This window comes from Ascaphus truei, chromosome 6 (assembly GCF_040206685.1).
Source record: "Ascaphus truei isolate aAscTru1 chromosome 6, aAscTru1.hap1, whole genome shotgun sequence".
NCBI lineage: Eukaryota > Metazoa > Chordata > Amphibia > Anura > Ascaphidae > Ascaphus > Ascaphus truei.
The window spans coordinates 30896036-30907527 of record NC_134488.1 but is presented as its reverse complement, the minus strand read 5'-3'; the positions used below and the strand labels follow the sequence as shown (position 1 = coordinate 30907527).

The 11492-nt window shown below is 49.4% G+C and overlaps 1 protein-coding gene across 1 annotated transcript in view; it reads left to right on the top strand.

Annotated features, from left to right (window-relative positions):
* The window catches only part of MATN1 (matrilin 1), a 21771-nt gene extending 11958 nt beyond the window's left edge, over positions 1-9813 (top strand). The window contains exons 3-8 of the mRNA XM_075603821.1: positions 345-567; positions 887-1012; positions 2127-2531; positions 3137-3289; positions 3537-3617; positions 7437-9813. Of these exons, the coding sequence (XP_075459936.1) occupies positions 345-567; positions 887-1012; positions 2127-2531; positions 3137-3289; positions 3537-3617; positions 7437-7486 (1038 nt within the window). The 3' untranslated portion in view covers positions 7487-9813. The remainder of the gene's footprint in view (positions 1-344; positions 568-886; positions 1013-2126; positions 2532-3136; positions 3290-3536; positions 3618-7436) is intronic.
* The last annotated feature ends 1679 nt before the right edge of the window (positions 9814-11492 follow it).

The window sequence follows — 11492 nt, the reverse complement described above, 5'->3', positions numbered from 1 at the left end:
CAAGAACCCTATAAATGTTTTAGTTCCTTTTCCTTTTTTTTTCCTCAGTTAGTGGGGAAGCAAAGATGAGAGTGGTTTATATGGAGAGATAGGAGGAGTTATAGGGAGAGATAGGAGGGGTTATAGGGAGAGGTTATATGGAGAGATAGGAGTTATATGGAGAGATATGAGTTATAGGGAGTGTTTATATGGAGAGATAGGAGTTATTGGGAGAGACATGAGTTATAGGGAGAGATATGAGTTATAGGGAGAGATATGAGTTATAGGGAGCAGTTATATGGTGTCTGTGTCTCTCCTCGACCCTTGATGTGACCCCTTGTTCTGTCTTTGTTCCCGTTTTCCAGGTGGGCATCGTGGTGACAGACGGGCGCCCCCAGGACGGTGTGAAGGACATCTCTGCCCGGGCGCGGGAGAGCGGCGTGGAGGTCTTTGCCATTGGAGTGGGGCGAGTGGACATGGCCACGCTGCGTCAGATAGCGAGCGAGCCTCTGGATGATCATGTGGACTATGTGGAGAGCTACAGTGTGATCGAGAAGCTCAGCAAGAAGTTCGAGGAGGCCTTCTGTGGTGAGATGTGTGTGTGTGTGTGTGTGTGTGTGTGTGTGTGTGTGTGTGTGTGTGTGTGTGTGTTTCACTGTGTGTGCACCGGCCAAAGTGTGTGAGAGTTGTACCTAGTATGTTTATATTGGATCTGTGTGTGATGTGTACGTGTGTTGTGAGAGCTGTGTGCATGCTACACATTTGCGATCTGTCTGAGTTGCTCATGTGTATGTGCACGGTATGTGTGCTTGTGGCTGCTCACAGTGTGTGTGTGTGTGTGTGTGTGCGCTGTGTATGTGTCTGGACGTCCTGATTTCTGACCCTCCTCTCTTCTCTTACATCCCAGCAATGGCTGATCTCTGCTCCACTGGAGACCACGACTGTCAGCAGATCTGTGTGAGCACCCCGGGGTCCTACACCTGCGCCTGCAGAGATGGCTTCACCCTGAATGAGGATGGGAAGACCTGCAATGGTGAGGAGGGGAGCGGGGATGAGGCCCAGGAGTGGGACATGGGGAGAGACACTGCGAAGTCACAGAGGGGGATACAGGCGGAGATACCCGGGAGGTCAGCAGGGCTGTGGACCTTCCCTCACCTGTGGGAATGCCCCCCTTGTACCTCTCACCTGCTCCTCAACATGAAGATGTCCCCTTGTGCACTCCTAGCTCTGCTCAGGATGGCAAATACAGTCACCCACTGTGACTGTCAGTCAGCCACCCATCATTACCTCTCACCATGAGGAGGCTGCCCCGATACCTCTCACCTCCTCTGGCACACCCTTCCATGGCAGGTTACCATCTCTCCCCTTTACTATAAGGAGTCCTCCCTCATACCTCTCCCCTCCTCCATGCGAGAGTATATAGTATGCCATTTGTAACATTACTTATTCGCCACAGAATAACGGACAAAAATCAATTTGTCTACAAAATGCCGTAAGACAGGTCACAAAATCAAACCTGGCGACGGAATAGACTCAAGACATTTGACAAACTCGATGTTCACACCCGAATGTCATTCGTCACATTACATTCTGCCCACAGAATTGATTTTGTGTCCCGGCTTACACTTTTCACTACCTGAGGTCCAGCGGCACCAGACCGGACTTGTGGCCATGTGATCCCTTCTTTAGCCATCACATGGCCAACCAACCAACCAATGATAGCCAACAATAGAAATGGACGTAGAGCGGTTTCCACTTCCATTTTGCTCGGGCCGATCACCCCCCTAACAAACTAGAATTTTTACTATTGCGTACCAGGTACATTATTAGGGCGTGAAAAAGATACTTTGCAGAGCAGGGGTGGCCAACTCCAGTCCTCAAGAACAAAAATGAAGTGGACAAACTGCACCCGATAAGGGTGCTCTCCCACCTCCTCTTCCATTTCTCACCTTCCCCCTTCATACTTCTCAGCTCCTCCTCCATGTAAAGGTGCCCCTCTCCCCCACACCTGTTATCTGATCATGTGCTTGCAGAACCTGGTGTAGTTCTGCTCTGCTCCGTGTAAGTTCACCCCCCTCCTTGCAGAGCCTTGTGTTGCACCGCTCTGCAAAGCTGGCGATGCTAACTTGTGCTGCTCCCATTCCCAGCCTGCGGAGCCTCGGCCATCGACCTCGTGTTCCTGATTGATGGCTCCAAGAGCGTGCGCCCAGAGAACTTTGACCTGGTCAAACAGTTCATCAACCAGATTGTGGACTCGGTGGACGTGGGCGAGAAGAAGGCCCACGTGGGCCTGGTGCAATACTCCAGCTCTGTCAGGCAGGAGTTCCCCCTTGGGAGACACAACTCCAAGAAGGACATCAAGGCAGCCGTAAAAAAGATGTCCTACATGGAGAAGGGCACCATGACTGGACAAGCCATTAAGTACCTTATCGATAGCAGCTTCACCATCTCTAGCGGGGGCAGACCAGGCGTGGCTAAGGTTGGCATCGTCTTCACCGACGGGCGCTCCCAGGACTACATCAACGATGCTGCCCTGAAGGCCAAGGAACTGGGTAGGACTTCAGATAACATGGGCCAAGATACCACATTATCCATCGCAATGCAGCAGAGATCTTCTGACCCAGCCTATCACATGATCCATTGTAATGCATGGACCGGCATACTGTATCACATGATCCATTTTATCGCATATGAATGGCTGTATATGGTCCATGATATCACATAGTCCATCATATCACGACACGTCACATGATGCATATACTGCATGAGTTATATATAATCCAGATTATGACAGGATGTATGAGCCACATCACCCATATCACATGGCCAATAATATGACAGGATCCATCGTAATGCATGGTCCATCATATCACATGACCTAGCATATCACATGGTCTATTGCAATACAGACTCCATCATATCACATGACCTAGCATATCACATGGTCTATTGCAATACAGACTCCATCATATCATAACCCTTAGCAAAGCCAACTCTATCCATATATTTCTCATCATTTTATTATAACAGATGTGTATAGGGCCACAGCAATCCTATACAGCTGATTGGTCTCCCAGCTCCTTCACAGAGCACAGCGCCCCCTGTGGGAAACATATTACTACTGACCCTCCTAACTAACCTCTCCTCCCCCCGGCAGGGTATAAAATGTATGCTGTGGGCGTGGGTAACGCTGTGGAAGATGAGCTCAGGATGATCGCCTCTGAACCTGTGGCTGAACACTCCTTCTACACGGCTGACTTCAAGGCCATGAAGGAGATTGGCAAAAAGCTGCAGATGAAGATCTGCGTGGGTGAGTGTCAGCTCCTCGGGGGCGGGGCTAAGAGCACAGGCGGGGTCAGCCAATGAAATGCCCTGCATAGGAAGATACCAGGGTTAACCATAGGGCTTGATGATTATTTTTCTGAAAGGGAGGTTCATTTTAACGCGTAAATTGAACAATTGCCTTCAAAACGGACAACAGGTATTTCTTGGAGCTGACATAAAAGATGGCAGCCTCTGTGCTAACCAGCCACCTTTTTTTCTTCTTCCATCCCCAGAGGAGAACCCGTGTGAGTGTGAAGCCATCGTCAAGTTCCAAACCAAGGTGGAAGAGCTCATCCAGGCACTAACACGGAAAGATATCCTTTCTGTATTTTGAATCAGTGACTGGGACCTGGTGTAGTGGTTAAGGGGTTGGTCTGGAATTCACTCTGTGATCTCAGGCAAATCCCTTTATCTCCCTGTACCTCAGTCACCCCTGTGTAATTGGGTGATATCGTGCAGTGAAAGTGAGAAGGGACAGTCACAGGGGCCCATTCAGTAAGCTTCGCTAAGTGACTTACCGCCAGTGTTGAGCGCTCTCCGAGCGAGTTTGCATGTGTAGCTATTCAGAGCGCTCTGATAACATGCCAAACCCGCTAGCAAACTGCTTCTTCCCGATCGGTAGCGCTCTCGCTGAGAAAAACCGAGAGGCAGCTCCAAAAACGCCCAAATTCTCATTTTTTTTAAATACCGAGCTCTTCAGGGCGGCGAGATGCACATCGCGGCGGCAACGCGCAGGTTCTGATCTCGCCGCCTGAAGGGCGGCGAGATGGGATCCGCGATGTGACAGTGATGGACAAAATGTATACTTGCTACACTGGATTTAAGCCGGGGGGCTCCGGAGCTGGCACGCATTAATACCAGCTGCGGAGACCCCCTGCTTCCATCCTATGTAATAAAAAATACATTTACAGGGAGCTTTATTACCGTAGCGGCTAACTGCTACGCTGATGAAGGGGTTAAATAGCAGTGTCCGGTTTGTTTGTCGCTCACCCCCCCCCCCTCCCAATGTGGGACGGAGGGGGAAGTACCAGCTCCTCCTGCGGCCTGCTTCCCCCCGCTTCCCCCCACGGCCAGATTCCCACTCTCCCCCCGAGCCCACCTCCCGTGCCCCCCCCCCGTGCCCACCTCCCGTGCCCCCCCCCCGAGCCCACCTCCCGTGCCACCCCCCACCTCCCCCCCGAGCCCACCTCCCGCGCCCCCAAGCCCACCTCCCCTCCCGGGCAGCTGCCGCGGGGATATCGGGGGCAGGAGGGGAAAGAGTCCGGCGGCAAGCTGCACCCACCCGGTCACCCACCCACCCAGTCACCCACCCACCCAGTCACTGTCACCCACCCAGTCACTGTCTCACTGTCACCCAGTCACTGTCACCCAGTCACTGTCACCCAGTCAGTCTCCCACCCACCCAGTCACTGTCACCCACCTAGTCACTGTCACCCACCCAGTCACTGTCACCCACCCACCGTCATTCACCCACCCACCGTCATTCACCCACCCACTGTCATTCACCCACCGTCATTCACCCACCCACCGTCATTCACCCACCCACTGTCATTCACCCACCGTCATTCACCCACCCACCGTCATTCACCCACCCACTGTCATTCACCCACCGTCATTCACCCACCCACTGTCATTCACCCACCGTCATTCACCCACCCTCTGTCATTCACCCACCCACTGTCATTCACCCACCCACCGTCATTCACCCACTCACCCACTGTCATTCACCCACCCACCGTCATTCACCCACCCACTGTCATTCACCCACCGTCATTCACCCACCCACCGTCATTCACCCACCCACTGTCATTCACCCACCGTCATTCACCCACTCACCCACTGTCATTCACCCTCTGTCATTCAACCACCCACCCACCGTCATTCACCCACCGTATCATCCACCCACCCAGTCACTGTCATTTACCCACCATCATTCACCCACCCACTGTCATTCACCCACCATCATTCACCCACCCATTGTCATTCACCCACCATCATTCACCCACCCACTGTCATTCACCCACCCACCGTCATTCACCCACTCACCCACTGTCATTCACCCACCCACCGTCATTCACCCACCCACTGTCATTCACCCACCGTCATTCACCCACCCACCGTCATTCACCCACCCACTGTCATTCACCCACCGTCATTCACCCACTCACCCACTGTCATTCACCCTCTGTCATTCAACCACCCACCCACCGTCATTCACCCACCGTATCATCCACCCACCCAGTCACTGTCATTTACCCACCATCATTCACCCACCCATTGTCATTCACCCACCATCATTCACCCACCCATTGTCATTCACCCACCATCATTCACCCACCCACCGTCATTCACCCACCATCATCATTCACCCAACTGTCATTCTACTGTCATTAACACACCCAGTCATCCACCCACCCACTCAGTCACTGTCATTCACCCACCGTGTCATTCACCCACCCACTCAGTCACTGTCATTCACCCACCGTGTCATTCACCCACTCACCCACCCAGTCATCCACCCACCCACCCACCCACTCAGTCACTGTCATTCACCCACCGTGTCATTCACCCACTCAGCCACCCACCCAGGCAGTCACATGTCTTTTGTTGAAAATATAAAAATAAACAGGTTGCTTTGTAATGTTTTTTTCTGTATCACAATAAGGAAACAGTTAAGTAAAAGTTGCGCGCTAAAAGATATTTTTTCGTGGTAGGTGCGCTATGGGTTCGGGGGGGGGGCGCTATGGGTTTGGGGGGGGGCGCCTGCACCTTTCATTTGTCCCGGGCCCCATGATTTCTGTTGGCGGCCCTGATCGCCTGTAAGAGCTGTGCAGGGAGATGCGGCTCTCTCTGTGCAGGGAGATCGCCTGTAAAAGCTGTGCAGGGAGATGCAGCTCTCTCTGTGCAGGGAGATCGCCTGTAAGAGCTGTGCAGGGAGATGCGGCTCTCTCTCTGTGCAGGGAGATCACCTGTAAGAGCTGTGCAGGAAGATGCAGCTCTCTCTGTGCAGGGAGATGCGTCTCTCTCTCTCTTTCTCTCTGTGCAGGGAGATGCGTCTCTCTCTCTCTTTCTCTCTGTGCAGGGAGATGCGTCTCTCTCTCTCTTTCTCTCTGTGCAGGGAGATCGCCTGTGAGAGCTGTGCAGGGAGATGCGGCTCTCTCTGTGCAGGGAGATCGCCTGTGAGAGCTGTGCAGGGAGATGCGGCTCTCTCTGTGCAGGGAGATCGCCTGTAAGAGCTGTGCAGGGAGAGGCGTCTCTCTCTGTGCAGGGAGATCGCCTGTGAGAGCTGTGCAGGGAGAGGCGGCTCTCTCTGTGCAGGGAGATCGCCTGTAAGAGCTGTGCAGGGAGAGGCGGCTCTCTCTGTGCCGGGAGATCGCCTGTGAGAGCTGTGCAGGGAGATGCAGCTCTCTCTGTGCAGGGAGATCGCCTGTGAGAGCTGTGCATGGAGATGCGGCTCTCTCTCTGTGCACGGAGATCGCCTGTAAGAGCTGTGCAGGGAGAGGCGGCTCTCTCTGTGCCGGGAGATCGCCTGTGAGAGCTGTGCAGGGAGATGCAGCTCTCTCTGTGCAGGGAGATCGCCTGTGAGAGCTGTGCAGGGAGATGCAGCTCTCTCTCTGTGCAGGGAGATCGCCTGTGAGAGCTGTGCAGGGAGATGCGGCTCTCTCTGTGCAGGGAGATCGCCTGTAAGAGCTGTGCAGGGAGATGCAGCTCTCTCTGTGCAGGGAGATACGGCTCTCTCTTACAGACGGCAGGCAGATCGCAGGGGCAGAAGTTAGAAAAAGACACAGATAAAGGCACTGCTATCCCGAGCGGTGGGGCACGTCCCTACCAAACGGTATCTGACAAATGCCAGACCGTTCCATTTAGCGGTGATAAAACCCAGCTACCTGAATAGGCCCCACAGCGAGACGAAGCAGAGAGGTGGCACAGACAGGTGACAATGACAGAAGACCCTCAGTGCAGTTATGTGGGGGCCTTGGTTAACCCGTTAGTGCCAACACCTCTGTCACCGAATGGGGGGTTGCTATATTTTGGGGTGAAGTTGAGACAAACCAGTTTCTTACACTCCCAGTGTTGATTGAGTTTGCAAGAGGAGGCTGTCATGTATGTATATTTCTTTAACCCTTTCTCACTCGAATCGGTGTCCAAGAGAATCGCCACCCTGGAGAAAAAGATTGCGTGAGCCCCTCCCCTCCTAGACCCCCCATCACTTCTCTCCCCTCTCCTCCGGTAACGTCCTGGACCAATCACACCCCTCCACTCTCCCTCCCCCCCATCCTCATCCCCCCAGTCTCTGCATCCTGAGACTCTGATTCTGCCGCCGAACGGCCCCCCACCTCCTGCCGCCGGGGGTCCGCACCACGCTGCACTGCAGGCACACGGCTGCGCTGCGAGGGGTCGCCGGCTCCACAACAAGAGGAAGCTCTGCCTCTGCTAAAGAGACGTCCCTCGCAGCAAAGGGAGATAGCGAGCACTGCGAGAGACACTGTGCCGAGGCAACTTGTACTGCTTAGTGTGCGCAAATTCATACCCTATATAAATATACACATATATACTATCACACTGGCACACACACACACATATATACATATATATATATATTTCTGAGTGTGTTTATGTATATATATATATATATATATATATATATACACTGTATAATGTGTGATTGATTATATATATATAATATATATATATATATAATCACACATCTCACACACACATATATATTTATTTCTGTGTGTGTTTATGTACGTATATACTGTATATATATATATATATATATATATATATATATATATCTATATATATATATATACACACACACAGATATTCCTAGATATCCTTATATACATATATATATATCATCACGCACACACACACACACATATATATATGTATATATATATCTCCTCTTGAAGTGATCTCATGATACGGAAGTCCCCCCCGCTCCGTGGATCGAGTCAAACTTCGAAACGAACTTTCACATCCTAACGGAATTTGAGCCCAGATGCTGAGCGGGTCGTCCGGGACTCACTGCTTTCTTTCTTTCTTTCTTTCCCATAACCAGGGCAAGCTGTGAGGTTTGCTAATGAAAGAACCCGCAAACATTAGTGACACGTGCGGAACATTTCAGCACAATCTCAAAAAATGTTCTGCTTATTTTTGGAGGTTTATTTTCCATCATTTTTCTTTTTAAATAAAAACCAGAAACAATCGTGTTCCAGCAAAACCTAAATAAAAAAAACAAGAAAATGCCAACCCTTAATGTATGTGTATGTATATATATATATATATATATATATATATATGTATATATATATATATATATATATACACATACATACATACATACCAAACACACACATATTTATGTGTGTATATGTATATATATATATAGAGAAAGAGATAAATATATACACACATCTAAACATATATGTACCCTCGTGGAGCAGTATGGTAGGAAAGTAGTTGCCTAGATTGGAATTATATTTATATATACGTATATACACACAAGCACACACATATATACCATCATATGGGTCACTGGGAATTAATTACTGCACTAGTGGAATTTTCACCCGTAGCTCACAGTATTTACAAACCGTGCCAATGCTGTGCCCGTGGGCGTATAGGTGCTCAGAACATATGTCAGAACTGAGAAATAGTCTGTCTTTCTGTGTGCAGCCCTGGTGTATGCAGTATATATGTATATCCAGAGTTACTAAACATGGATAATATATACAGCAGCGGTAGCCAACTTCAGTCCTCAAGGGCTACCAACAGGTCAGGTTTTCAGGGTACCCCTGCTGCAGCACAGGTGGCTCAATCAGAGGCTCAGTCAAAGACTGAGCCACTGATTGAGCCACCTGTGCTGCAGCAGGGACTGATTGAGCCACCTGTGCTGAAGCAGGGACTGAATGAGCCACCTGTGCTGAAGCAGGGACTGATTCAGCCACCTGTGCTGGAGCAGGGATATCCTGAAAACCTGACTTGTTGGTGGCATTTGAGGACTGGAGTTGGCTACCGCTGATATACAGTATAAGGGGAAAATCCACATGCAGAATTAGACAGGTGACACATTCCCTGGAGTTCCCACCTCAGTACCTTACTTTCACCTTCCTTCTCTCGCGCCACATTCTATCCGTTCAAACTGGAGACAGCAAGACTATGCCATAACTATGACATGGCTCTGATGTCACCACTGTGATGTCATCATTCTGATTGCTGGCATTTCTTCCATTCCCTGCCCATGTATTGTACCAAAATATATCTATACATAAACGTGTATATATATACATATATTTTTTCTTAATCTCCAGAAGAATGGGTTTTTTTCAACCCTAAAGCTTAATATATAAATGTATATATATATGTATTTGTTTTAAAAGTTCATATCCACTTTCCTATAATTTTGTGAATGGTGCGTTCTGCTTAAAAAAAAATGTTGAGTAACTTTATTTAAAGATTAAACTGGATTGTTGTGAAAATAAAAAAATCATAAAAACAGAATGATGTGGTATTGCCTTGATATTTATTAACAAGAAGCAACTGAAATAACCTTCAACTACACAGCTGTATTATCCTGTGTGGCCACAGGGGGCGCCAAACACACCATACATTACCCATAGCTGCACTACAGGATGTGACCACAAGGGGGAAGAAAAACATCCATACATTAGAGAGTTGCATTATTGACTGTGACCACAGGAGGGAGCCACACTCCATAAATTACACAGAGATGCAACATACTATGTAGCCACAAGAGGGACTAAAATCCTCTATACGTTACGCAATGCTGCACTACAGACTGTGAACACAAGGGGGAGGCTAACTATCAATACGTTACACATAGCTGCACTACAGACTATGACCACAAGAGGGAACTAAACCCTTTATTAATTACACAGAGCTGCAATATCATATTTGACCACAAGGTAGTAAAATCCTCCAAACATTACACAGAGCTGCACTATGGCCACAAGGGGAAGCCAAACCTTTCACACATTACACAGAGCTGCACTACCGTCTATGACCACAAGGAGGTCATTACACAGTTTGTGTAATGTATGGAGGTTCAACTTCCTCTTGTTGTTAATGTGGAGTGATGGGGTCCTACAAAAACCAGGACTATCAGAGCCTGTCCTTATCATTTTCAGTCAGAAGGTTACCCTATATAAAAACCAGATAGGAAACTAATACACCTGTATCAGAGGCTCATGTGACTCAGAGTTCTACATCATCCCCAAAAATGAAACCGCCATCTGTGTGTCTCAAGCAACAAGACCTTTCCCACGTTGCAAACATGTTTCGGGAGCGGGCGGAAGTAACAGAGTCACTCCGTAATTAAGAATATATAGTGTGTCTTCAAATACTTTCTGGGCAAGCTACCCAGCTACCTGAACAAGCTCCTCACTCTACCACATGCAGCACTTATCATCTGAGATCTGACTCCAAAAGACTGTTCATGGTCCCAAGGCTCAACAAAGTATCCGGCCGTTCCTCCTCCTCTTACCGTGCACCCCAAAACTGGAACAACCTACCAGAGACTCTCACATCCACCACCAGTTTAAGTTCTTTCAAAACTAAGGCTGTCTCACATTTTAATCTGGTCTGTAACTGTTACATACGTGTAGCAGGGTACTCCCCTTATGTCTCTCCGCCTGCTCTGTCCCCCCTTCTCTCACACACCCCATTCTCCCTCCCCCATCACTCAATTCTCTCTCCCTCCCCCATATCCCTCCATTCTCGTTCTCCCTCCCACCCCTACGTTCTCATTCCACCCTTCCCATTCTGTCTTTCTCCCCCATACTTGAAAACGAGAGGTAACTCTCAATGTATTACTTCCTGGTAAAATATTTGATAAATAAATCAAATTCTCTCTCTCTCCCCCATTCTCTGTCTCTATCCCCCATTCTGTCTCTCTCGCTCTCCCCCATTCTCTGTCTCTCTCTCTCTCTCCCCCATTCCCCGTGTCTCTCTCTCTCTCCCCCATTCTCCGTGTCTCTCTCTCTCCCCCATTCTCTGTCTCTCTCCTCCATTCTCTCTCTCCCCCATTCTCTCTCTCTCTCCCCCATTCTCTCTCTCTCTCCCCCATTCTCTCTCGATCCCATTCTCTCTCTTTTCCATTCTCTGTCCCCCCCCCCCAACCATTCTCTGTGGTCCCCCCACCATTCTCTGTCTCTTTCTTC